The 25,029-nt window shown below is 35.9% G+C and overlaps 1 protein-coding gene across 4 annotated transcripts in view; it reads left to right on the top strand.

Moving 5' to 3' along the window:
- RASGRP3 (RAS guanyl releasing protein 3) overlaps positions 1-25,029 on the top strand; it is a 128,893-nt gene that overhangs the window by 46,281 nt on the left and 57,583 nt on the right. Inside the window, exons 1-9 of one of the 4 annotated variants that reach the window (XM_044663659.1) lie at positions 3,876-3,961; positions 7,345-7,543; positions 7,786-7,888; positions 10,097-10,159; positions 12,704-12,835; positions 16,862-17,009; positions 18,371-18,544; positions 18,993-19,109; positions 21,376-21,651. In XM_044663659.1, coding sequence (XP_044519594.1) covers positions 7,474-7,543; positions 7,786-7,888; positions 10,097-10,159; positions 12,704-12,835; positions 16,862-17,009; positions 18,371-18,544; positions 18,993-19,109; positions 21,376-21,651 — 1,083 coding nt within the window. In that variant the 5' untranslated portion in view covers positions 3,876-3,961; positions 7,345-7,473. Of the gene's footprint in view, positions 1-3,875; positions 3,962-6,792; positions 6,870-7,344; positions 7,544-7,785; positions 7,889-10,096; positions 10,160-12,703; positions 12,836-13,454; positions 13,544-16,861; positions 17,010-18,370; positions 18,545-18,992; positions 19,110-21,375; positions 21,652-25,029 lie in introns of those variants that run through there. The other 3 variants (XM_044663660.1, XM_044663661.1, XM_044663662.1) reach the window with 3 other exon arrangements.

Raw genomic sequence — 25,029 nt, 5'->3', positions numbered from 1 at the left:
TGTCTCTCTGTCTCTCTCTTTCAGAGGCTAATGGATTTTGTGCAAATTCATATAGCTAATCAGTGACAATACTGAGACTCCAACACATATCCTCAGATTCTAAATTCAGTGGTCTTCTATAAAGTACTACTTTCTTAGTTATTATAGATTTTTTTAAAAAGACTTGTTTTGGTCAAAGGATCTTAAAAAATATATAAATATACATATACATATAATTTACACACACACACACACAACACACACATATATATAAAACTTTGACCAAGTAGCATGAAAAAGCTAGTGTTTAAGTTTAACAATCATAAAATGAATTACTTTTTTCTTTTGCAATGGTTACCCTTTGCCTAAAGGGGAAAGTCTAAACAGTTTCAGCCTGCCATTTAATGCCCATGACAATCTGGCCCCACCCTATATTTCTGTTTTTATTTCTCATTGTTCCCTTACAGTCAAATTATACTATTCATCACTCATTAAACATGTCACAAGATTTTCTACTTCAGTTTGTATGATTACTTATGCCTAGAATGTCCTTTATTCATCCTGTCCCCACCCCACCCTAAGCTATACCTGTTGAAATACTGTTTATCCTTCAAGAGCTGTCTCAATGATTAATTCCTTGATGAAGGCTTACTGAACTTCCTCCTTACCCCACACCTATCAGATAATAGATTTAAAGCTGGATGGGACCTTGGAGGCCACTAAGTTAAATACCCTCATAGTTAAAATAACTGAAGCTCAGAAAGTTTCAGTGACTTGTCCAACCTTACAGAGGTAGTTAAATGGCAGTCAGAATCCGAATACAGCACCCATGACTACAAATCCAGGGATTTTCCTTGTATACTGAACTTCTTTTATTTTGAGGGAGTAGAGTCAGATACTGTGAGGTTTCTCTTCAGTTTCCCTTAAAGGCTCAAGGATAGTCAGTCTGTTTTCCGGTCACTTAAGAACTAAAGAAAAGGAAGAACACTAACTACAGAGAAAAGAGCATTAATGAAGTCCCTATTGTCATATCCTTCTAGCTTTTCTGAGTTTCTGTAATATTTGGAGTACCATAATCAGCAGTTACTCTGAGTTAGGGGTCAGAATCCTGAACTCCCATTTCTTGGTGAGTGGTTGTTTAGTTTAGGTTTAGTTGCTTAGCCTCCATCTGTTTTATTTAAATCAGAGACTTAATGATAAGTGATGATAAAAGACATTCCAGTAATTTTGGCCAAAATTCTTTGAGTTATCAAGGCATTTAAAAGACACATTGACAGACACTGCGGTCATCAAAAAGAATGTAAGGACCTCTTTATGGTGGTAATTAAAAGAACTTATCTCTTGAGTTATTTTTTTTAAACCCTTACTTTTTGCCATAGAATCAATACTAAGTATTGATTCCAAGGCAGAAGAGCTATAAGGTCTAGGCAATAAGTTTTAAGTGACTTACCCAGGGTCACACAACTAGTAAGTATCTGAGGCCAGATTTGAACCCAGGTCCTCCCGACTCCAGGCCTGGCACACTAACCACTGACTACCTAAATGCCCCTCCCAACATTACTTTTCCCCCTGTAAAACACTTCCCTTCTAACTTAGACTCAGTACTTTATATTGGTTTCACGTGAGAAGAGTGGTAAAGGGCTAAGCAATGGGGATTAAGTGATTTAGCCCTTAAGGCAGGGGTCAGCAAAGTATGGCTCTTTCTGCAGGAGCCATAAAGTCAATTTTTTTTCAGGTGTTGTTACAGGAGTACCCACTGTGAGCACTGTACGGCTCTCACGAAATTACATTTTAAAAAATGTGGCGTTTATGGCTCTCACAGCCAAAAAGGTTGCCGACCCCTCCCTTAAGGGATTAAACAGCTAGGAAGTGTCTGAGGTCAGATTTGAACCCAGGACCTCCCATTTCCAGGCCTGGCTCTCAATCCACTAGCTGCCTCCATTTCTTTTTAAGGTTTCTTTGAAGAAAATGTATGTGATCAGAAAAAATAATTTTCAATACACCCAGGATTTGTGTCTGGAAAAAATAAGAAAAAAATTTAAATAAAATAGTGAAACTATTTGATGTTACCTTTCATTTTATCTGACTATTACTAACTTTTTTTACATGAAGACTTTCTTAATCTCCCCAGCTGCTAGTGCTCTTCATCCTTGATGTACTTTCTATTTGGTCTTCATTTATTTCTATGACATCTCTCTGATAGAGCATAAGCTACTTGAGGGTAGGGATGGTTCATTTTTTTCTCTTTGTATCCACAGCATCAAAGAAAAAGTTTATTGATCGAGGGATTACCATGTTCTTTATATCCAGAGTGATGTTTGACCTCAACACCAAGCTCAAAAAATAGCACAGAAATCCATTTCATAGATCAGTATTCTGAGATTCAGAAAAGTGAAGTGTCTTGTGCCTGGTCACCTACCCTGAAAGTAGAAGAGCTGGAGTTCAAATCTAGGTCTTCAGGCTCCAAAGCCTAGTATTATTTCTACATGTCTCACTGCCTCTTTTCCTGATTCACTGATAGTCATGAGTGACATAGCAGATGTTGACACTCATTTTCAATTAAATTCAACAAATATTTAGTCAGTATCTAGCATATGCATGACACTGTGCAAGAATCTTTGTTGATACAAAAATTAAACAGTCTCTGTCCTAAAGGAGTTCCCATTCTATTGAGCATGTCTACTGGACTATTGAAATATATATATATATGCACATATATATGTATATAAAATAGATATAATGATAGATATAGACATAGATACCTATATCTATATACACATACACATACGCTTGAGTTAAAGTTTAATGTTTCTTATATTAAATTATTTATAAATTTAATACAAAGTTAAGGGAAAAGCTCTGCAATGAATGAGTCATTCACTGGTGCTTTTAAAAAGTATATTTGAATTGGTATTTAAGTTGTGATTGTTTAGTTGGTCAATTAAACTAGCATTTTCGTGAGGCAATGTAGTTAGGGGGAAAGAATGCAAGACCTAGAGTCAAGAAATCCAGGATTCACATTCTATCTTTAGTACTTACTAGCTCTGTGACCATGAGCAAATTGTTTAAATTTTCTGAGCCTCAGGCAATTCTCTAGAACTTATTTATTAAGTGTTAGGTAGGTCACTTTTTGCATTGAAATAAGGAGTTTCTGATCAAATTGCAAAACCTTTATGTTGTGTACAAAATTAGTCTCAATTATTATTATTACTAATAGTAATGACAGCTACTTATGCTTGCATAGTACTTTGTAGTTACAAAGTGATTTCTTTCTCTCATAACTGTTATTAAGCAGTATAATTATTACTATCATATGCCTTTAATGGATGAAGAAACCAAAGTGCATTAAAGTGAACCAAAGTCACATGGCTACTAAAAGGTAGAGCCATTTCTCGAACCTGGATGTTGTTTTTGTTTTTTGACACCAAGGCCAGTGCTCTTTAAAAACACCATCATCGATCAATGACACATGTTAAAACCAGTAGAAATATGCATCATCCATGGGGGGGGTGGAGCTCGGGGGGGGGGGGAAGGGGAAAGTAAGAGCATGAATTATGTAACCATGTTAACTTTTCTAAAAAATAAATATTAATAAATGTTTAAAAAATAAAAACACCATCATCATGCCTTTAAATTACAAATATACAGTTTAGGGACAAATTAAGTGAAAACGAGGATTGCCTTTTAAAATCAACCTCTTACCAACTAAAACTTCTACTTATTTCTTTACCTGATTACTTGTTTGGGTGTTCAGATCTTAAATATATGCTTAGAGTTTTTGGAGAACAAAAACAAAATACTAAAGCCTGTTTGCATCTCAATTATTAAATTTTTCCTTTGGTGGTTTCTTTTTCTTTTTCAGATCTGTTCCTCAATTTGTAAAGAATCCCTTCTTCAGGTTTCCTTCTAGATGCCTAAAATAGTGATGGCAGCATCCACTAATATAAGCTCCAGTGCTATGAATCAGTCTTGAATTCATTAGGTAAAGTTTTTCTTTAAAGCTATTTTAGATTTTTATAAAGTATAGTCAAAAGTGTAAGCTATTGTTATTGTAAAATTTTATACCTGACAAATTCAATATTAAAGAGTGAGGAGCCTACTGGAAAAGCAAATTGTGGTTTAATAAAACTCACATGCCCATAAAATAGCAATTTTTGTATACAACAAATAAAACTTCAAGAATTTTAAAAGAAAATGCCACAAAAACATTTCATATTTTTTTTAATTTAAACCCTTACCTTCTGTCTTGGAGTCATTACTGTGTATTGGCTCAAAGACAGAAGAGTGGTAAGGGTAGGCAATGGGGGTCAAGTGACTTGCCCAGGGTCACACAGCTGGGAAGTGTCTGATGCCAGATTCGAACCTAGGACTTCCCGTCTCTAGGCCTGGCTCTCAATCCACTGAGCTACCCAGCTGCCCCCATTTCATATTATTTTTAATAAATTCTGCTCCTGCATAGTTTTGGTTTTAATACGAGAAATCAATCTAACCAATACTACTAACCATCTGGTTCTCTTAGAGTAAAAAAAAAAAATAATAATAAGAGTCAGTGCTTTTCCCGAATAAGAAGTAAAGGGTGGACAAATCTAGACTTTCATCTTGGCTTAGTCTATGACTGAAAAAATGTTTTGAGTATAATGTTGAGATATATTGGGATAAGGGAGCAAATATCCTGGCAAATAAAATCAGACAAGTTCATAAAATCCATAAAAATATCTTTTTCCCTCTAAGGCTTCAATGAGTTAGAATAAAACTTAATAAACAAAACTTTTAGAAATTTGGAAAAATGTACAAAAGGTCCAAATCCTGTTTGGACTTAAGCAACTGGGATATTCATCTTTCAACAATCATTCTGTGGTTTACACATTTAGGCAATCACTTCAATTTGATTACATTGTTGAAATGCCATTATTCATATTAATTGGAAGTAGCTAAATAGGCACATCTTGTGTAGAAGTAATGTAGACACTGCCTCATTATTGCAGAAAGTGTGGGAGTAGTACCAATATTGAGTTAAAGCCATTTATGGGAACTCCATCATGTCTTAGTGGACCATAATATTATTGTAAACTATCCAAAATGAAGATCTACATGGATCAAGGTCACAAAATCTTTGCTAACTCCCCATATCATCCAGACTGAGAGAGTCTGGCTTCAGGGATACATTTTGCAAAATAATATATTACATCCCATGCTCCAATTTGGGCAGAACCAACATAAATTGCTTTTAAGAGGGAAAATAATTCAAAACTGCTGCCTCCCCAGATATAGTCAGCCAGCAGCAGAACTAATGGGTCTGAGAATCATCATGTATATTCTATTACTATTTCTTCCCTATCCTATCCTCAATAGCCACTGGTCTATATCCAAATTTTATTGAGTGGGAGAGAGGTCATTTTTTTTTTCACATTGAATTAGGAGACAAAAAGATGGCAATACATAAGCCCCTTTGTGTCTAGGGGACAAGTAATGGCTGGGGCAAATTAGGAAAGGAAAGAACGTAAAGCTATCTATCACTCTTCAGAAAATTTAAAAATAGAAACAAAGTCAGTTTTTTTTCCTTTAATTTTTACTTATTTGTCTACATAAGTATATTAGTCATTTTAACCTTAAATAACCTCATTATTACAGAAAGTGTGGGAGTAGTACCAATATTGAGTTAAAGCCATTTATGGGAACTCCATCATGTCTTAGTGGACCATAATATTATTGTAAACTAATCAAAATGAAGATCTACATGGATCAAGGTCACAAAATCTTTGCTAACTTCCCATATCATCCAGACTGAGAGATTCTGGCTTCAGGGATACATTTTGCTTTTTTTTTGATACATAACCATTTGATACATAACCTTAAAAATCCCTAAAAATAACTGTTTTCTCTAAACAATCACCATTATACTATAGTATATACTAAATGAAATTATATTTTTTATATTCTTAAATAATATGCTTGCATTAAGATAACACCAAAATATTAAGAAAGTATAAGCATTTTTTTCAATCAAGGGACACATAAGTGGTATAATGGATAAAATGCCAGGCTTTGAGCCAGAAGACCTTTGTTCAAATCTGACCTTAGATATTTACTAACTCTGTGACCTTAGACAAGTCACTTAATGCCATTTGTCTCAGTTTACTCATCTGTAAATTAAGTTACTTTTCTGTTTGAGGTTTTCTATTTCTATTTTTTAGGAATCTATTTTCTTCAGTGAGTTATTGCTCTAAACTATCTTCTTTTTCTAACATTTTCTCTTCTAATTTTCCTTCTAAATGTTGTATTGTTTTTTTATCCCCTTTTGGAGCTCTTCCAGGACTTCATTTGGGGCCTGTCATCCTTTCATATTTGCCTTTGAGAGGGTCACATATTTCTGTTTTGGCATTACTATTCTATTTTGAGCTTGTATTTTGGTCTTCCTTATTGCTGAAATGGTTTTCCAGGATAAGGCCTTTTCTTTTTCCTTTACTCATTTTGAGGGGCTTTTTTGTGATCTTGGTTATAAGTTGAGGTTGAGCTTTACTGTTGAGAGGGAGGGAGTAAATGTTCTTGGATTCCCCCAGGTGCCAGGTACAATAGATTTAGCTGAATTCCACTCCTCAGCTGCCAGATCCTGCTGACATTGTAAGGGCATTGTAAGTTCCTTCTGCTGAGGGTTCCCCAAGATGTGCTTGCACTGAGTCACTCTCAAATTCCCTCAGCATGTGCTTGCATTAGGTTGCTTCTCACATCACTGATTCCATTATTCTCACCTCTTACCCCAGAGAGATGAGTCCTTCCTGCAGTCCCTCTACATTTTCTTTGGCTGAAATCCTGCTTCATTCTGTTCTCTGATGGTTCCTTTGCTCCAAAATTTGCTTTGAAGCATTTTTTTTGGTGGTTGTTTGGAGGAGGTAGGTTTGGGTGAACTCAGGACATTCCTTATCCTACCAACTTGGCTACTGGAAGTAGAAGTCTTTCATCTGTAACATGATCAAAATGATCTGCAGAAGGAAATGGCATACCACTCTAGTATCTTTGCTAAGAATACTCTGAATGGGGTCATGAAGAGTTGTACAAAAACAACATAAACAATCAAATTTAAGACAAAATATCACCCATAAAATACTTGGAAAGCATTTGGCATGGTGCAAAAGATCTCTGTGGTCTTAAGATACCAGGAATTGTCTTTGAGTAAAGGGACAAAACAATAGAAATGCTTTATCATAATTTTGGTCAAAATAGGCTATATGAACTTGCTATTTATTTCACAAGGAGACACAATGATTGATTATAAAGAACTCTGGACCAATTTTGTGGATTAGGAATGGGGATTGTGAATTGGATATGTTTCAAAGCGCTTACTTATTCTGCATCTTCTCTCAACAGTTTTCCTAAAATACTACTAAAAAAATGGAGCCCTCCTCTGACTGCTAATGGCACTCACCGCTATAATTATGGAAATGGTCTTCCTCTTGTTAAAAATGTCTCTAGTTCTTTGACAACGGCTTAAGAACAATGGGGTCAAGTACACTGGGGAAAGCAGCAACATTGGATGAACTTTTGAGCACGTGCATTGAAATGTTTGGTAACAACCTCTTTTCTTCTCATTCCCTAAAGAAATGTGATATTAGAATTAGCATTAGGACAGAAAAGTGGGGTTTTTTTTTCAGCTTCCTAGGAAACACTAGGAAACAGACAAGGTAAAAGAGTACCATGGGTACTAGACAAGATCTCTCTCTACCAACAACATGGATGGGATGGGGAGAAGAGGAGAAAATGAGGAAAATACAAGAATACTTTCTTGAAACTTTTATTTTTGTTTTACAGATGACAAAGGAGAACTGAGCAACAGTTATTTGCCAAGAATTGTACTTTTGATGCACCGATGGTATCTATCATCCACTGAGCTGGCGGGAAAACTTCTCTCAATATATCTTTGCCAATATATTGTGTCTTTCTCATTAGGCCTTGGCAGTATAAACAAATATAAACAATGCATTTGGACACTGACTATGTCTAACTACTACAAAGAAGTCATGATTAAAACAGAAAACTTTTAGTCAACCATCCAGCTGTTCTGTATATACACTTGGATAATCAGTCTAAACTAGACAACTTGGTAAATGGACTGAATTTGTTTGTTAGCTTGTTTTTCCATCTGGATGATTTAGTTCCAGGTTTACAAAGAGATTAACATGTAAAATGGTGAAATGATGAAACGGTAGCTATAAAGTTAATTCTTCATGCCCTATCCGGGAATGTATTAGTGACTGCAAAGAGGAAATAACATTTGCATTTGATTCCAGAAGATGACCAATAAAGGTCATGATTAGAGGAATGGAAATTTAAAGAGTAGGGTATGTGTATGAGTATGTAAACATACAGGTGTATATACATACAAATAAAAATCTGTATATCATGATTCATTCATATATTCTTTATATTACACATAATTTATTTATTATAAATATACATATATTTATGTGTGTGTATGTGTTAGAGAGTGATCAGGGGCCCTGAAAAGTTAAATGACTTGCCGAAGGTCACCTGGTCAAGATGCCAGAAGCAAGATTTGAAGTAGAAGTTTCTGATTGCAAGCCTCACTTTTTCCCCCTCTTAGACAATGTTGCATCTCATAAATGTAGTTTCTTGTATACATTTAATTTTCATTCCATGCTGACTCTCTTAAGTCTTTGTAATTTTCTTTTCCTATATATAAATTTTCTTTTTAAACTAGAACCAGGGAGGTAGTAGGTAGAGGGGAAATAAATATTGAACTCAGAGTGAGAGGAGACTCAGGTTCAAATTCTGTTTCTGACATGGATAAGCTTGTTTTTAAAATTTTGATCACAGGGAATCCTTATCATCTCTGATTTTCAATTTCCTCATTCATAAAATGGGGATGGATGTCTAGTGTTTTATAAACCTTAAGCACTATGTAAATGTCAGTCATGAATATATGTAATATAGTAGTAGAACCAAAAGGATTGTAATCATTCTAAAATAATGAATGAACAGGAATTTATAGAACATTGAACTAATTATCCTTTTCCTCTTTACCTAGCAACATCACTCATTTATACCCTGTTGTTTCATTTACAAAGAATCATGCTCAAAAAGAACATTTATCCTAAGTACCTCATTTGAAACTTCTCAAACCTGTGAAATAGGTGCTCTTATTAGCCCCATTTTACAATTGGGAAAACTGAGACTGGTAGAGTAGTGACTTGCCCAAGGTCACACAGCTTGTAAGTGTTTTAGAATGTATTTGATCTCAGATCTTCCTGACTCTAGGCCTTGTACTATATCTTACTCTGCTACCTAACTGCCATCAAATGTGATAATACATAGTTCCTGGCATATAGTAGGAGCTTAATAAATGCTTATTCCTTTCCCCTTTCTTTCTTTCTTTTCCCTCATTGTCTTAAATGTACAAATATTTTCTGTGCCCTGTTTTATTGTGAAAACAATTTTGTATTTTTAGCTAAGTTTATGTTTAAAAATGTAGTCAATTCTCCATTTCCCATCCATTTTGTTGATCTAATCACTTATCTGCAGCATATTTTTTAATACCAGCTGCCCTGAATTGGAGTTTACTCAGGGAAGGCAAAAATACTATTATCAGTGTGAATTAAATCATCACATTTATACCTAAGGCATTTTTTCATTCTCTGTTTTGGTTTGATAGCAATCTTTTCGCACACCCTAAATTAGCTGGGATGTTGGGCCTGGAGTTAAGCCAGAGGCATAGAAGGGTTGAGGCCTCTATCAACTAGGCACGTAACCAAGAGATCTTGGTTGATCTCTAAGTAGGAGATGCTGCATAATTGGACAAATGTCTAAAAACCCTAAAAATCAAGCAAAAGTTGACTAAGAACACTCTGGAGTCTTTGTGAAGTTTTGAAAAGAGCACAGTCCAAATGTTTATCATTTACCAGATGTGTAAGATTGAATGAATCGCATTATTTCTCAAAAGGTTAATTTACTCTTAGCCTATGAAATGGGGATAATACTATTCTAGAGCTCTAACAATCTTATGTGGTTGTTATGAAGCACAAATAATATATATGTGAAATATTCTGTAAGCTTGGAGTATAGTGGAAATGTACGCTATTATTATTTTCTTTAACAAACATACCTACCGCGATGCTTGTGGGGAAGGATGTGATGAATTCCGCCTAAAGATCTGCTACTTTATGAGGTAAGTATTTAAATTTCCTAGTGCTTTTGTCTCTAATTCTGGAAACCCTGAGAATTCCTATAGGGAAATCAGTTTTCGGTGTATTGTAACGAATCTGAAGGCTGTTGTGTAAGCATCCCCTTCATGAGCAAATATAAAATTCTGTTTTGCTTTTAATAGTGGGAATTGGGAATCAAGAAACTTTCATAATAGCCTGATCCTTTCTTCCCATTCAAGTCTTCTTACACCATCTTCCCTTCTAGATATTCTGGGATCCAATGATGATGGCTTCCTTGTTTTTCCTCCCACGTTAAACTCCATTTCCCAATTCAAGAGTTTTCACTGATTGTCCCCCATGCCTCCTCATCTCTGCCTTGGGCTCCCTTGGCTTCCTTTATATCTCAATTAAAGTTCTCTCTTCTGCAAGAAGTCTTTTCCAGATCCCCTTAATTTTAGTGCCTTCCCTCTGAGACCAAACCTAATTTATCCTTGTACATAATTGTTTGCATGCTCTCTCCTTTACTAGACTGTGATGCATATTATCCTTCCCATTTGACCAGCAGGGACCGTAAGGTTTTTTGAACTTTTTTGTATCCCTATTACCACAGTGCTTAGCAGATAGAAAGTGCTAAATATATGCTGGCTGATTAAATGATTCAGAAATATTGCTTTCCACGTGGAAGTAGAGCAGCCCTCCTTTTCTCTATTTGTACAATGAAATTAGACTGAATGGCTTTTAGGGTCCCTCTTAGCTCTGGATCTATGATCTTGTGATCTGTATTTAGTCACAATGTGTACTATTTAAAGAGAAATAGTTTTCATCCCAATTCTCTGATTTAGAGATCAATCTGTTATAAAAACCATTTTAGAAAATGAAATCTTAAGAAAGGGAAACCCATTACCTTCTGTCTTAGAATTCACCCTAAATTGGTTCCAAGGCAGAAAAGTAGTAAGAGCTAGACAATTGGGGTAAAGTGGATTGCCCAGGGTCACAAAGCTAGAAAGTGATTGAGGCCAGAGCCTAGAACCTCCTGTTTCTAGACCTGGCACTCTATCTGCCGGGCCACCTAGCTGACCCAAAGGGAGAATTTAATCATTTAATATCTTCTCTTCCCAAAATTATTATATACACACCCACCCTTGCCTCTGTGTTTTTGGTGTGGCAAAGAGTTTTCTCTGTGACTCTGAACAGAGACAGAAAAAGAAGACCTTACCGATTCTTCTTGGATGTCCATGTCAAGTTGTGGCACTTGAACCTCATGATCTGTGAATATGAAACCATGAGTCCACTTCCTCACCATAGAAACCCAGGATAAACATCCCCATTTAGCTAGGCCTTTATCTTGTCTTGGAACCCTCCAAAAATATTCCATGCCTTCTCTTGCATCAGTCCTGTGGGTGAATAGCAGTGTGGAACATAGTGAAAAGCCAGCACTGTTTTCCAGATCTTTGGGAGTTGGACTTTAACCTCAAATTTTTGTTTATTTTATTAAAATATTGTATTTAATTTCATTTAGGTATATTAAGTGTTTAAATGTGCTATTTAGATAATAATCACAAAAATAACTTGCAATTTTGGAGTGGGAAATAGGAGAAATATTCAGTCAAAGAGCTTATCTGATATCATACAAAATGGGAAAAAAAACAAATACTGAATTATTTGTTTTTTAACCAGTTGGATGGGCACTGTGAAAAGATAGCCTTCATCAGACTGATGTTACATATAAAATGCAGTTTTACACAAATTGTACAGTGCTATCCAGAAAAAAGTCACAGAATTGTTCAGTGGCTTAACTTCTGGATTTGTAATAGAAGGATTTATTAGGTTTGAGATATACTCTGAGGAACACAGTTAAAATATTGGAACCTACATATACGTGACCAAATTTTATTATTTTTTCATTCATTATTTGTCTTTGAAATTTGTACAAAGAAATCATATAAAGAAATATATGATAGTATTTCTTAAGCACCTACTATGTGTCAGACACTGTGCTAAGCAATGGAATATAAATATATGTAAACAGTATAATCCCTTTCCTCAAAAGATCTTACCTTCTAATGGAGAAACACAATACTTAAATGAGTACGGGAGAGTGAAGAGGGTGCATGTGTGTATGAACCCATCTCAGGAATTAGAGGCATGTTTATGGTAAGAGAAAGCCAAAGGCTCCTTTATTGGAGTCAGGGGGAAGTTATGAGAGAATTCCACTTTTCTGAAAGGGTGGAGATGGTTGGAGAGTGAAGCCATTATCTTGGGATTAATTTTAAAACCAAATATTTTTCTCTATCCATGAAAAAAAAACATTTCAATCTAATGAGGAAAGAAAGCCAAGAAAACTTACACCAGAAATTGTCTGTGGATAGTATTTATCCAAAATTTGGGTGAAATGGACTTTGATCTATGTTTTAAAGGAGTAGAGGTTAGATATGGTGCATTACACAAGAAGAGGTAGATTATTTAATGCAATGAAAGCTGTTTGGGCAAAGTGAGAAAGAATAACCCCATAATGATATAACTTTAGGTCCATCCTGAGACTCTTACTGACATTTCACATCTTTCAGATACTGGATTCTGGAGTTCCCAGCAGAATTTAATCTGGATCTTGGTTTGATTCGTCTGACTGAAGAATTTCGGGAAGTAGCCACCCAGTTGGGATATGAAAAACATATCAATCTCATTGACATATCCAGCATGTAAGTAGGGACCATGTGCCCATTCCTAAGATATGAAGAATTCCCTCTTCTTTGAATAGTGACATATTATAGATTAATTGAAGATTTATACATAATTAGCTCTCCTTTGGAGAGCAACCAGACTGGGTAAGACTATAAGATATAGACCATATGATTTCCCTGTACTTATTTAACTATGTCACACTATAGGAACCCATAAATGTCAGTCTTATCCATATGCTATTAAGATGGCCCCTCAAGAATTGGATAGATTGGTTAGTATCATGCATTTGATGTTTCTTTATTATATACATTCATACATGTCAATTGATGCATTCTACAAATTGAGATAGAAAATAAATAATAATTACATTAATTTTCTCCCCTCATCAACATCTTGATCACATGGAAATATAACCATGTTCATGGAAAAAGGTGGGTAGAGAAAGATGCTAGGATAGATGTTTGGGGAAGGAGGCTGGGCTTAAGGAAATATCAGTAGTGAGTGAACAGAAACATGTCAATAAAACAAACTCTGTCCTTTTCCTTCTTTGCCTCCCCATAGCTTTTGAGGATTGAGGAAGTGGGAGTCTAAAATAAACATGAGGAAGAAGGTTACCATTCTATATCATCACACAAAGTCAGGAAATGCCTTAGAATAACCATTCCCACATGGAACAAGGGATTGACTCAAATGGTTGTGTGTACTTCCTAAGCATACAAGAAGTGGTGAGATTGATGCTTCTAGCATCCCTTTCTACTTTTAAGGGGCAGAAATGGGTAGTGAAAAGTGTTCTTCATTTGGAAACCTAGTTCAAACACTGGCTTCACCAGTTACTATTTAAAAGACAAGTCTCTCAGCCTTTCTGGGCTTCAGTTTCTCCATCTGTAAAATGAGAAAATTTAGTAAAGGACCTTAGAGTTCCCTTCGAAATCAAATTCTATGATATTGTGTTAATTAAGAGGTACAGACAGAGAATAAAGGTCTATATATGGTTATCTCACTGGGAGCAAATTAATTCAATTAATTTATTGTATCTCTACTGTGCATTTTACAATGCCCTCTAGGCTCCAGTCAAACTACATTATTCTCTGTCCTCTGAGTATATTTTATACCATTTTTAGACTCTCCTTTGCCTAGAATGCCCCTCCTCTACCTTTTATATGCTGTATATTTTTTACAAGTCCTTTAAAGTATAATTTAAATTTTACCTCTTCAGTGAAGCCTTTTATCACATTCTTCTGGATCTCATAAAGTCCTGGATTTTCTCCCTTTATAATGTAATTATATATTAGTTTGTATTATACTTACTATTACATTGCCAGGTTCCCAAATTAGACTACATATGCTACAACATGGCCAGAACAGTATATTACCTACATTTTGTATCTCTCGGTACATCTCACAGCTTTCTGGACCTAGTAGATGATTTTTTAAATGTGAACAATCGAATCGAATTAAAGGTGACATACTAAATAAACCTCTGTGCTAGTCAGCAAGTATTTTTAAAGTGTCTACTATGTGTCAGTTGTCAGGTGCTGGAGATACATAGGCGAAAATGAACTAATCCCATCACAACAAGACTGCATAAATAATACTTATGGCAAAGTAGGCAAGTGGGAATGGAGAAATATGTGACATATAACATATATGTCAACTTGGAAAAACATAGAACCACTAAAGTAGTTAGAAAAAACAAGTCTTTAATCAGGACAAGGGAGACGGAGTTCAAATGTCCATCACACAGAGTTATAAACATATGCCACACAGAGCCAAGCTCTGGGACTCTGGGAACAATGTCTCTGGGAAAATTCACCATGAATGGGGGATGTCCATCATGGGAATTTCCAATGAACTGAAGAACTTGTGGTCCTATATACACTCTGGGGAATAAAGGAAAGGAAACACAACTGATTGGCTTATATGGAAACTAGGGAAGAAGGATTCCAGCCAGTGGCTGGACTACCTGGGAGAGATCTAGATACTATGGGAGAAACGTCTAATACAAAAGAGGACTTAAGGTTTGAGTATATCTACCACTCCTATTTAGAGTGCTTAATGGATGCTTAATGGGTGCTTGATGTCTTATTATTTAGTCTGGGACAAGGTTCTGTTTGGGAGTCCCTTGAAGTCAAGTTCCCAAGGGACAAAGGTAAATTTGGGGGTTCCATAAAACAAGGTTGTCATGATTTGGGGGCACAGGGTTTCCTCACTGGGCTGGTGGGTCAATAATAAAATGACCTTGATGTCTGCAAACCTAAATGGACTTTCATGGCTGTTGGGGGTAGGGAGGTAGGATGGATGTCCACCCTGAGAAGAACACATTAATTCTTTCGTTATTCCCCACACCATGGAGTATAGCAAAGGCATGATCAGAAACCAGGTCTTCTTATTCCCAGGGCAATCAGGGGTCTTTCCAGTGACCTTTGCTGTGGCACCTCCTGCTTTGGGCATCTTTTACACAAGCTCAATCTCCATAAAAATGTACTTGTGCTGAGTTCAGCCCCTACAAAGCCCATCCTTCATGTTCCTTTATAAACTAATCCTCAGCAATAATGATAACCCCAGTGCTAATGTAGACAGAGCCCTGACTTTGGAGTCAGCCCCACCTCAAACATTTAACCTTTCCCAGGTTCAGTTGGCTTTTTTGTAAACTAGGGATAGTAATAGTACCTACTATCGAGAGTGTTTGTGAGGATAAAATGCCATATGGAGAATAATGTGCAAACCTTAAAGTATTATATAAATGCTGGTTATTATCACAGCTATCATTATTAATAGCAATGACAGCCATTATAATCCTTCTAAAGAGTTTTTGCACTGGAAACAGGAACGTCTGGGAAATCTAATATAATGGAATACTTTCAATGTTGGGATACCAATTGTCCTGGCAAATCTGTTAGGAAGATTATTTTGGGACAGAAAGGACTTTTGACATCCCTCAATAATGATCTATAAGAAACTTCTGATTTATATGCAGGGCCACCCTTGCACCCTTTAGGTATAGTAGGCATTCAATTAATGTTTAGATCCCTTGTACCTTAAATATGAGAAGTGGAAATAATCTTTGGTAGATCTCGTTTACCAAATCTCCTAATTTTACACTCAGAAAAACAATTCCAGAGGGGCAAAATGATTTAATTAAGATCACCATGAAGTGTGGCAGAGATATGATCAAAAGCCACGTTTTCTTACTCCCAAGACAATCAGTGATCCACAATGAGTCATCTAGAATTTGGTTCTGAGCTAAGCAAAACCTGAATTTTTAGTTTGATGCATTGTTATTCCATCCAAGAGGTTTCTAGATGGTGAAGTGGAAAGAGTGCTATGCCCAGATTCAAAAGATTTTTCTTTCTGAGTTCGAATCTGGCCTCAGACACTTATTATCTGTGTGACCATGAGCGAATCACTTAAACTGTTTGCCTCAGTTTGCTCATATGTAAAACAAGCTGGAGAAGGAAATGGCAAACCATTTCAGTATCTTTGCCAAGAAAACTCTAAATGAGATCACAAAGAGTTGGACACAATTGAAAAATGCCTGAATATTCTATCCAGATAATAACTTTCATGATCTGCCTCCTATTATGTGGCTTGGCAATTTCTGGAGCAACTTTCTTCAATGAACACTGTTATACTATGTGTTGGTTAGAAGTTAGAGTATGGTACACATTAGCTCAGGGTTTCAATGCCAGTCCCTTTAGGGAAAAGCTGATTTCACAGAGAAGAAACTTTGTTCTAGGACTCCCCATGTCTGGTGAGCCAGCTGCCAAGTGCATCCCACTTGTCCTATTGGCTTACTAGCTATTGGATAGAGCTTCCAGTGATTTGGGCAAAATACCCATATTATCCTTCATTCAGTAAAAATCAATAAGCAAGTGTTATACACTTACAGGCTTTGTATTAGGTGATAGGGATACACAAAGCTTACAGTTCTAGTGGAGGAAACAACATGTCCATATAAAGGCAGGTTCAGAAAAACAACTATTGAGCAGCACTATACTTAGCGTGGGTGTGCACCATGTTGACCAGACTTTGCTTTCTTGTAGTCCTTCCTATGACTGGATGAGAAGAGTCACACAGAGAAAAAAAGTATCAAAGAAGGGAAAAGCCTGCCTGCTCTTTGACCATCTGGAGCCCATTGAACTGGCTGAGCACCTTACTTTTCTGGAGCACAAATCTTTCAGAAGGATTTCAGTAAGAAACTTGAGATTTTCTGTTCCAAGGATAACAACCACCATGCCAGCTTCCTCAGGAGCACCATTTCCATCCTTTAAAGAGTTGGCAGCTTCTGCCACTGTACCCCCCTGGAAACTTTCCCATAGTCTTACAAGAACAAGGCCTTTTGAAACTAAGAGAAATATTAGCCTTTCTTTTTGTTTTGGGCTCAGAAGTTGAACTCTTGCCTCTTTTTTCAATGTTTTCTTTGTGGGCCTTAAGTTTGTTGTTTGTTTCTCTGTTTCTCTGGTTTTTCCTATGTTAGAATTATTACATTAAAATTTAAACTACATTTATTTAAATTAAGGATTTTTGCTCCTTTGTGGGGAAGGAATGATTCATTTGGGTTTGTGTTTGGTGCCTGATTGTGGTTGATCATTTGTCTAAATCAGAAACTGTAGCCTTTAGGGAGTAGTCCAAAGCTGAGCTTTCCTTCTGGGGGATATAGGGAAGGAAATACTACTTTCCTACTCATCTTGATACTACCTTCTTCCTCTTTTCTACATACTTTTCTTTCCTCAAGCACTGGATCCTGTTCTTCCAAGGGGTCTATTCACTACTCACCCATTTGCTACTATACTTCCATGATCCTCTATACGTACTCATTTTCTTATGCAATCTCTTGTGGTTTTTCTTTTTCCTTCTATATTCTATAAGCATGTCAGCTCCCTTCCTTTCTCATGAGAGGCACTGACATCAGGGCTCTCTGGAGCAGCGCTTTCTTTCTCTGCTGAAACAAACACTTTGTGTACATTAGAATATTTGGTGACAAGAATGCATTTCTGAAGTATGGTTTCCTCTGCTAGGAAATGTGCTTCCATTTACAGTGGGCATAAAGGATTTCCTGTAGGTAGACAGTCGCTGGGAGTCAAGCATTCTCTGCACAGACTTATCTGAAGGCACATGTGTATTTGATGTCTTTACCACTGAGCATCTGAAAGTATTGCTCAGTCTTTGCTCATAAGTAACCCTGGTTCTGCCTTATTTCATTTCTTAGTCTTTTCTAATTAAGAGTTTTGTAGCTACCCCTACCTTTAAAAGGATATTAATTTTCCCTACCTCTTTATGGGCCTTTATCTGTTAGATATGAGAGTTTTAAGGTTTTTTTATATGACCTTCTACATGAGTACTTGTTAGAGAAATTTTGCATATTAAGGAAAAAAAGTCAGAATTTTAAAGTGTTGAGGAACGTAAAAAAGATAATATAGATGATGCATGATACAAATGATAGATAAGTAGATAGATAGAACAAAGAAGTTGCTTCTCTTGTCTACACAGCATTTTGATATTCAGTTCAGGGCTCCAGTAGGGATCAGCATGTCTCATTCTTCCCTTATTAGTTCACAGATTATCAAAGCTATGTAATTCATGGCTGCCTGGAGAATAACCCCACACTGGAAAGATCTATTGCTTTATTTAATGGGATCTCTAAATGGGTCCAACTGATGGTTCTTAGCAAACCAACTCCACAGCAAAGGGCTGAAGTCATCACAAAATTTATAAATGTCGCCCAAGTAAGTATGCTTTTTCTTTTTGTATATGTCTAATAATTAGGCTTAAGGTAAAAAGATATTCTAATTCATGGATATTTAATCTGGGGTCCTTGAGCTTTAAAAATGTATTTTGATAATTGTATTTGAATGTAATCTTTTTTTATAATTTTATGTATTTTATTTAATTCATTTTAAAAATTAGTTTGAGAAAGGGTCAATAGACTTCACCAGATTGCTGAAAGGGTCCTTGGTACAAAAAGTTAAGAACTCATAAAGATTTTTTTTTCATTGCATTCTCTACTGAGGAAGGAACTGAATAAATTTTATGTTCTTATTATAGTCAGACGTCCTGAGTAGTGGGCTTGCCTAATGGTTTTCTCAAGATTCTACTAGAGTTACTGATTTGTTTAATCATTCATTAAAATTTATTAAACCCTTTCCAGTGACTCCTATGATGTTTCCCTTTCAGAAACTCCTTCAGCTGCAGAATTTTAACACTTTGATGGCAGTGGTGGGAGGACTGAGCCATAGTTCTATTTCCCGCCTTAAAGACACTCATTCTCATCTTTCTTCAGAAGTTACAAAGGTACCTATGAGATTTACTCAAATATAAAATGAAAACACTTATTTCCCAGAACTTACCTTTTATGTGCACTAGATATACATTTTTGTACTGGCTTCATTTTCTAATATAGATGAGGATTTTGCATAAATTGGGTCAAAATCATCACTTCTATGAAGATAATCTTAATAAAAGGAAAATTAAGTATTTTAAGAATGGACTAACCTTCCCACTGACCATCTCCCATTCATAATACAATGAGGGATGGATTTCCTCACACTGCCCCTGACCAGAGTAGAATAAAGAGGAAATAGGGTCCTTAGGGTAATTTTAGTGAAATGTCCCAATATAAGATGTTTCACTTCTTTTAAGCATTGTCAAGGTTACCTCTTCATTCTATTTCTCCAGGTCAAAAATTGTCATCCATTTTTCTCCTTTCTTAGAAATCCTCTTCTCATTTTTGGCTAGGATGAACATTACCTTATGTCTGATCTGGAGGAACTGTATCTTAAAATATTTAATTAACTAATTGAGCCAGATTCCCACTATAAATTTCAATTTTTCTTACTTACCCAAAATGCATTTTTTTAAAAAAATATTTTTGGGGCAGCTGAGTAGCTCAGTGGATTGAGAGCCAGGCCTAGAGATGGGAGGTCCTAGGTTCAAATCTGGCCTCAGACACTTCCCAGCTGTGTGACCCTGGGCAAGTCACTTGACCCCCATTGCCTACCCTTACCACTCTTCTGCCTTGGAGCCAATACACAGTATTGACTCCAAGATGGAAGGTAAGGGTTTAAAAAAATATATTTTTGTCAAATGTCAAATTTTGATGAAAAATTTTATTTTGTCAAATATTTCCTGAATATATATAAAATAATTTAAATAATCATTTTTAAAAGTTTCTAATTTTGAAATTCTTTTCTTCCCTTCCATGCGTCTCCCCTCTTTGAGAAGATAAGCAATTTGATTTCAATTATACATGTGAGGTCATGCAAAATCTATTTCCGTATTAGCCACGTTTCAAAATAAAACAGTAAAAATAAAATTTAAAAAATATACTTCATGTTGCCCTCAGCATTTATCAGTTCTTTCTCTGGAGATGGGTAGCATTTTTCATCATGGGTTCTTTAGAACTATCTTGGATCCTTGTCTCAATTAGGATAGCTAAGTCTTTCACATTTGATCATACTTATAATATTCCTGCTCCTATATGCCATATTCTCCCAATTATACTTATTTCACTTTATATGAATGCATATAAGTCTTCCTAGGCTTTCCTGAAACCATCCTGTTTTGTCATTTCTTATCGCACAATAGTATTCCATCATAATCATATACCATAGCTTGTTTAGCCATCCCCCAGTTGATGGGCATTCTCTCAGTTTCCAATTCCTTGCCACCACAAAAGGGTTGCTATTAATATTTTATATGAAATAAGTCTTTCTGCTTTTATTTGATTTCCATGGAATATAGACCTAGTAGGGGTATTTCTGGGTCAAAGAGTATGCCCAGTATTATATCCCCTTGGAGGATAATTTCAAATTGTTCTCAAGAATGATTGAATTAGTTCATAACTCCACCAACAGTGCATTAGTATCCCAACTCTAAAATGCATTCTTAATTTCTTATTGAATTTATTGAGTTAGCAGTTATGAAAGACCCAGAGAGAAATAATGTCCTCATCTTCAATAAACTTACAACTAGATTGAGAAGAGTAGAAATTACATGCATAACAAACTGAAGGATAATCCCAAACCTAGCCTTTCTTTTTTATTTATCCTTAGACTCTTGAGTACAAATTTTTTTCTTCATGGAGTAAAAGAGAGACCACTCCAACTGTAGAATTTATGCTCTTTGTTAGAGCAAGAGTTGTTTGATTCTTTTTATCTTTATTCTCAATACTGGGCATAGTGTCTGGCAGGTAGGTCCTTATAATAAAATCTTTCTAACTGACTGATTGATGAAAAGATTTTCCAGAAGTTGTATTTCATTAAGTTTTGATTCTACAGAAAAAACAGGGTACCAAGAGTCACAGAACCCTATCTTTTGCTCTTATATTTCACACCCAAATCCAGTGTCTTGAAAATCATTTTCCCATTGGTTTTACTATCTATTTTTCCAGTCATTTACTTCTAGGTCAACCTAATAGTTACTGTCACTGAGCTTTGGCTGTCTCTGTGGAGGGCTTTGGAATTCCTTAGCAAAACATGCCAATATATCTCCAGAGACACAATCAGGGAGGATATAGCAGGAAATCACTTGGAGACTCTAATTCTGTATCTGTTTGCAGGACTGGAATGAAATGACAGAACTCGTCTCCTCCAGTGGCAATTATTGCCGTTACCGCAAAGCTTTTGCTGACTGTGAAGGTTTCAAAATCCCAATTCTGGGTGTTCACTTGAAAGACTTGATCGCCGTTCATGTCATTTTTCCAGACTGGACTGAAGATCATAAAGTCAATATTGTAAAGATGCACCAGCTCTCAGTGACCTTGAGTGAGCTGGTCTCCCTCCAGAGTGCCTCACACCACTTGGAACCTAACATGGATTTAATCAACCTCCTAACAGTGAGTATCTAGAAAAGGGAGTCTGTGTTATCCATTTCCTCCTTCCTCTGTGACAAGGCTTGGTTTGGTTGTTGGATTTAATTTGGAAAAGTAAATGTTTGAATTAATGTTTTCTACATCATGGAGTAGTATAGTGGCTGCTAAACTTTTTTTTATTCATTCACCTCTATAAAAAAATTCTGAACCTACACTTACATATATATGTAAATATATATGCAGGTAGGTATTTATATATATATATATATATTCCCTTATTTAAAAATTATTACATAGGTATAATTATGCTAATCATTATTACTTTACAATATGTAAAGTAGAAATTTAAAAGGATAGAAGGGGGCATTTAGGTGGCTTAGTGTATTGAGAGGTCCTGGGTTCAAATATGGCCTCAGATATTTCCTAGCTGTGTGATCAGATATTTCCTAGCTGTGTGATCCTGGACAAGTCACCCAATCCCTATTGCCTGTCTTGGAAACAATACATAGAATTTGTTCTAAGATGTAAGGTAATAGCTTTAAATAAAAAGGATAGGAAAAAAAGAGATGAAACATATTTAAAATAATACTAGGTATATTTATGGTATAAAGATTTTTGTTCTCAATAAAATATTAATAATATTAAATTTGTAATCAAGTATTAATTAAATAAAAGTGAGAATAATATGGTTGAATATCATTATTTTTAAGTCTTGGTTTGAATTTTTGTGATTCTGGCAATCTAAGATCTAATTCTAAATCTGATTTATTTGGGACTTGATTTTAAATGCTGATATAGCTGAAAAATGATAACATAAAAATAAATTTAAGTAGAAGAAGCAAATATTTAACTGTGCTTATTAATAATGATAGAGCAATTAGATGGCTCAGTGGATAGGGCACTTGGCCTGGCACCAAATCCAGTCTCAGATATGTACTAGCTATGTGACTCTGGGCAAGTTACTCTTTTCTTTAGTCTTAATCTACTGGAGAAGAAAATGGCAAATTACTCCAGTATCTTTGTCCAAAAAATCTCATATAGGGTTATGAGTGGTCAAACATAACTGAACAAAATAAATTATGATACTCATTTTTCAAACCTAAACAGTTATGATGTTTGTAGAAATTTATAAATTGTAAATATTCATCTTCTTTGGTGCTAATTTTTCTTGAAAACTAATCAGAAAGGGATTCATCTTTATGTTTTTAACGAAGGTTCAAAATACACTGAAACCCTTCATCTGAGATTTTTAAAGGAGTTAGATAATTTAGTTTCCAAGTTTTTTAAGTGTACAGGTACAAGAGGATTTATAGTTGACACACTTACACTGTGTTTAGCAACCCAGAAAAGAGAGTATAAGTATCATTGGAGGAAAGGATGTTCAGCAGTGTCAGATGCTGCAATGATGTCAAGGAAGAGAAATGAAAAGGTCATCAGATTGAGTTATTAAGAAATCACTGGGTGATTTTGAAAAGAGCAGTTTTAACTGAGTGAAGAACTAAGAAAAATGAGGATGATGAAAAGATGAGAGGTTGGAAGGATGGTGATGGCCTCTCACAAAACAAAGGTCAAAAGAGGAATAATTTGGTAGGGGTTGGAGAGGAGAATATATTTCAGGATCTGTGAAAACGAGTTACTGGGTCATGGTCTACTCAGAGGGATTTTGGCTCAGAAGGGAAAAAGTTTGGAACTTGTAGAACCTGGGAGGGGATGTTGGGGAACAGTTGTAAATGGAAGCGAAGTTGGGGAATGCAGTGCTATAATGGGCAAATGGCGTAGTTGTGTTGAAACAATCACAGAAATTCTCAATTGTAAAAAGGCATAGATGTGACTTCTCTTTCCACCCTCTGATTGGGATTCTTACAGGTTCCAATAGAAGTAGGTAACCCCCACTTCAGAGGCCTCTAGCATACAAAAAGCTGGTCTCAGAATTGGGAAAAAAAAAAGAGTTCATATTCCGCATCTAATACATATTTCCAGGGTTACTCTGGGAAAGTCCCTTGACTTTTATAAGATCACATGTTGATCTTCATTTGTAGAAGGAATTTTCTTAGTGGGAATTTCTTACACTAATTAAATCACAGGTGCTATTAAAAATGTTGAGGGAAATGGGAGAAGGGTTGCAAAATTTTGCCCACTCATCCTAGAAGCTGAGTTAACTTCCTACATGCATAACTTCTGGATGAACTTCATCTGTCACCGTTGGGGGAAGAAGCCATAGGCTGATGTCCAGTATTCATTTAATTTGACCTATAGGGACCTCTAGGTTTTCACTTTTTTTTAACTCAGATGCATGGTCCCAGTATCCTACAACTTTCAGCTTTAGTATGCTTAGAGGATGAAGAAGGGGAGGAGTATGGTACAGTATGGAATACGCTGAATTTGCTGTTAAAAGATCCAGATGTGAATGCTGACTGCCAATTATTGCCTTCATGGCTTTGGACAAATTATTTAACCTTTCCAGGCTTTAATTTCCTAATTGTAAAATGAGGAGAGATGGACTAGATTACCTCTGAGTTTCCTTGTAGTATTACATTTATGGTCCATTGTGTATGATGGCTCCCCTAGGAGATGGATCTAGACTTTAACTCAAGGAAAATAAGAGCTTTTACTGGTCAAAAGCTAATGAGTTCTTTGGTGGACACTTGCCAGATTTAAGTTCCTGTTCTGTTCTTGTGGTGTGGTAGATGTGGTTACTTTTCCCACCATGTCTACCATCATTTTAGCTCCTCATAGGATTCAGATCAGAGGCCTTCTCATTCTGTAAAGAGGGACAATTTCACTAGTAGTGGAAAGTTGCCCTCTGCTCTTAGCCAACCCTTATTCTCCCAGAAAAAGTGTACAAAAAACAGCTTCTATTCTACCAGTGGTCACTAGATAACTAGAGGACAGAGACCACTGCTTCTGAAAAAAAAAGAGAAAATTCTTCTCTGATTACTGTCACTGTCATGGTCATTGCCACTTTTGTCCCTCACCCTGATGATAGTCTTCAGAGAAATGGTGGTGATAAAGTATAGATGTTCCTGTCACTTGTACCTTGGGGCTAATGATCTCCCTAATCACATGATGTGCCATTACCATACATTCTCCTGGCTCCAGGAGGGTTTCCTCCCAATATTGGTCATAGAAGTCTGAAAGACTAAACTGTATGTCATTGATTATTGGACTTCTTTAGATAGGGTGTTGAGAGATATAGGTATCTTCAGGAAGAAGCTGGGTTTCATTGAACAAGAAAAGATAGAAGTAATATCACATCAAATATGGAGTAGAATCCATGAATAATATAAGAAAGTTCTACAATAATCACTACAACTAACCTTTATATGTATATGTGTGTATATATATATATATATACATATACATATGTATACACACACACACACACACACACACACACACACA

This window comes from Gracilinanus agilis, chromosome 2 (assembly GCF_016433145.1).
Source record: "Gracilinanus agilis isolate LMUSP501 chromosome 2, AgileGrace, whole genome shotgun sequence".
Classification (NCBI taxonomy): Eukaryota; Metazoa; Chordata; class Mammalia; order Didelphimorphia; family Didelphidae; genus Gracilinanus; species Gracilinanus agilis.
The sequence above is the reverse complement of the archived record's forward strand: the minus strand, read 5'-3'. Positions and strand labels throughout refer to the sequence as shown.